This window comes from Solanum tuberosum, unplaced genomic scaffold (genome assembly GCF_000226075.1).
Source record: "Solanum tuberosum cultivar DM 1-3 516 R44 unplaced genomic scaffold, SolTub_3.0 scf00034, whole genome shotgun sequence".
In the NCBI taxonomy this organism is placed as follows: domain Eukaryota; kingdom Viridiplantae; phylum Streptophyta; class Magnoliopsida; order Solanales; family Solanaceae; genus Solanum; species Solanum tuberosum.
The window spans coordinates 1,831,933-1,835,136 of NW_006238962.1; the positions used below are offsets into that span (position 1 = coordinate 1,831,933).

Sequence of the window (3,204 nt, forward strand, 5' to 3'; positions counted from 1 at the left end):
ATCATACAATTTAAATGATTTTTAGTTAGAATTCTTATGTGGCAAGTCAATGCTTTTGTTTGACTTTCTGGGTGTATGTAGCAAGTGAATCATAAAAGGCGAGTTAAAAGTATAAAATATAGAAAAATAAGCGTTTTATACTATGAAGCTATCTTAACCACATAGCAACAAAAACAAAAACAAAAAACTGAAACCAAAATTACCTACTGGATGTAATATATATGATGGGTTTATAATTTAAATGTCCAAGGGAAAAATGACATTTCCCCTCTTGCACAAGAAAGATTGTGACTAAAAGTGAATTAATTAGTGACACAACTGAATAATAAGCATAATAACCTACAAGTTAACATTAGAGAACACATTACCTCAACAGACGATCCAGTAAGTAATCAAATATATCAGATGACAATATTTCCTTGTGGAAAACCTTCAGTGAAGAGAAATCGTAACTGGCACAATATACATAGCACAACAGCAACTCAAATAAGGCAAAATAATTAGTTGTAACCATACTCCATCACAGATGGCCTGCTTCAAAAATGTACACATAACTTGCACAAATAGATCAAGGACAAAAATAAAATGGGAGACCCCCTCCTTCTGCAGGAAGGACTGATCTTACTTTCTCTGAGAAACAGCATAGAAAATGTACACAGCTTTGGATGACAGTACCAAGATTCACTTATGAACCGAAAATCACAGACAGCCTCAGCAACTCAGCCAAGGAACACTACGAGCTGTCAAGCAAGTTTCCAATAGTCATCCTAACAAACTTGCAAGATGCTAGCTAACCAACCGACATCCTAACAGAACAAAACAGCTGACAATTGGGTTTGCTCACTGTGTATTCCAAGTGAAGATGGTCCAGGTAAAGACATAATATTTGATTTCAGCAGTAGTATGATAGCTAAGCAAACAGGAAATTACAGGTGAGTGTAATCTAGGAAAAGAGTCAAAAAGTACAACATAATAATTGATTTCAGCATGGAGCAGATCCATTGCAGTATAACACGGCAACATCCAGGTCAATCAATGATTACTCGAGGCAAAAAGCTTAAACTCTCCAGCATGCAGAGAGAACCAACCAGCTGAGGAACAACCATCGTACGAAAGTATCTCAAGCCATACAATCACCCTCTAGGATTACAGAACGAGCTCAACAAGAGACTCCATTGAAATCCACTATTATAAATTATTACATCAACCAAAAAAAAATGCGAAGATAGTTCCACTGCCTTTAAATAATAAGTAATTATGTATTGAAATTTTCGCAATGATGATAAATAAATAACAGGCAATCATGTACACAGATTCCTTTTGCATTAGTGATGGATATTGATTAAACTACTGTTGATTTAACAGACTTGACAAAGATATTGAAAATGGATGATTCATCAAGTTATAATCTAGTCTCATTTAATAGACCAATTGATCAGTGGCAGGCTTAAACGATCAAAAAAGGAAGATCAGTATCTCAAACCCGAATTTTCAGATCGTCAAAATTGCAAAACCTCATTTGGAAAACTAGTCAAGTCATTCCAGATATAATTAAGCTACAGATGTTAGTTAATTATTATTCGCAAACAGAGAAATTAACTTATATTTTTGTGAAGTAGATTGACTTAATTTAAACTGTTCCATCATTCAAAATAAATCATTTTGCTATTTCTTTTGTTAAATAAATCAATAATTATAAGTAGACTGAATTAACTCTTATATGTCGTTAACAATATTACTACCTGTAGTCAGAGACAATTAAAGATTTTACGGACTACTATTGGCAAGGCTTATTTACTTATGGAGCGAACATATGCTATGAAAGTTAAGTGTCAAAGTTAGTGAAAGGAATTCATAAGTGTACCTTTGGTAGGAGTGTGGAGCTGAATAATCCTAGAATTCGCCTGTCCGCTGTTGTACTGTTGTATTAAGAGTGCATGATATACCTATCCCTTGAAAAGGTAGCGCTGCTATAACTTGACAGATAACCAAACCATCGTTCGGGGACATTAACGCCAAATTTGATGAGACGATTATCTGAGTAGATCTTGCAGACAATTCTAGAAAACAGAGAAGGGAGGCCAGAGACGAGACACGGAGAGGAAAGTCGGGCAAAAAACCCCGTACCATCTCCCCTCCAAACACAAAAATCGCAACTTTATTAGGTTTTGTGACCTGCCATGCGAGCGCACCCGTCATGGCAAAGGCCGGTAAATAACAATAATAGAACCTCACATTTCCTCTCTTTTCCCTACGGTCTCATTATTTACTCGTACATATGCATGCATATCAATAAAACTAATGCAAATTTTCATAATTAAGCTGAGAATAGACAACAAATTTAACTATGATAACCTTATCTAACAACCTCAAGCTTGCCGATTACCATCCCTCGAGATCTAGCATAAATAGAACACCAGTGATATCCAATTGCACCGAGCTCTACAGAGATACGGTAAAATCACCCGATTGAAACGATGATATCCTGCAGCAATCAGAAACACACAATAGATGTCAATAATCAGAATTAGATCCACAATTGTAGATACATACAGATACAATAAGCATAGCAGCTCACCGACAAAACTATATCCGCGAACAACGAAGCCTCCACCAATTGAAGGTCAAAAAATCATCTCAGGTCACCGAGAACTCTCCTTGAAAAGTTTGAAAACAAACCAACAACGGATCTGAGGTTTATAGCTCTCAATCTCGTAACAAATCCATCAGATCTATCCACTCTTCATCCAGCCAACGGCATCGCCCATGGTCCATGGTCCGAGCAATATTCATACAGACAAAACTCAGAAATGATAGATCGGCAAACGATCTATACATATCTGAATTCATAACCATTTCGCAGGGAATCAATGTCCGATACAAGTCGAAACCATACTCAAACTGTAGATCGGCGAACGATCTACACGGATCTGCGTACCGATTCAGAAGCAGAGAAATGACGATGAGTAGATCTGGAGATGAAAGATGTTCCGGGAAGAGGAGAGAAGATGAAACTGGAATGCGAGTTGATGAAGAAATGATGCGTTGTTTTATAACGGGGTTAGGATGATCGGACGGATGAGATTGAATGAACTGATGGATGATGAACGGTTGAGATGCGTTGACTGTGTCGTAGTGCTAAAGGCTGGCGATGAGTAAATTACGGAAATATCTATGTGGCTGTTGATCGCTGGTTTTTGACTA

The 3,204-nt window shown here is 37.0% G+C and overlaps 1 protein-coding gene across 1 annotated transcript; it reads right to left on the reverse strand.

Moving 5' to 3' along the window:
- Nucleotides 1–866: 866 nt before the first annotated feature.
- Nucleotides 867–2,998, reverse strand: SRE1A (protein). The gene is given in 2 exon segments (NM_001288258.1): nucleotides 867–2,485; nucleotides 2,579–2,998. A coding segment is annotated over 1 exon segment (306 nt). The 5' UTR covers nucleotides 2,200–2,485; nucleotides 2,579–2,998; the 3' UTR covers nucleotides 867–1,893.
- Nucleotides 2,999–3,204: the final 206 nt, after the last annotated feature.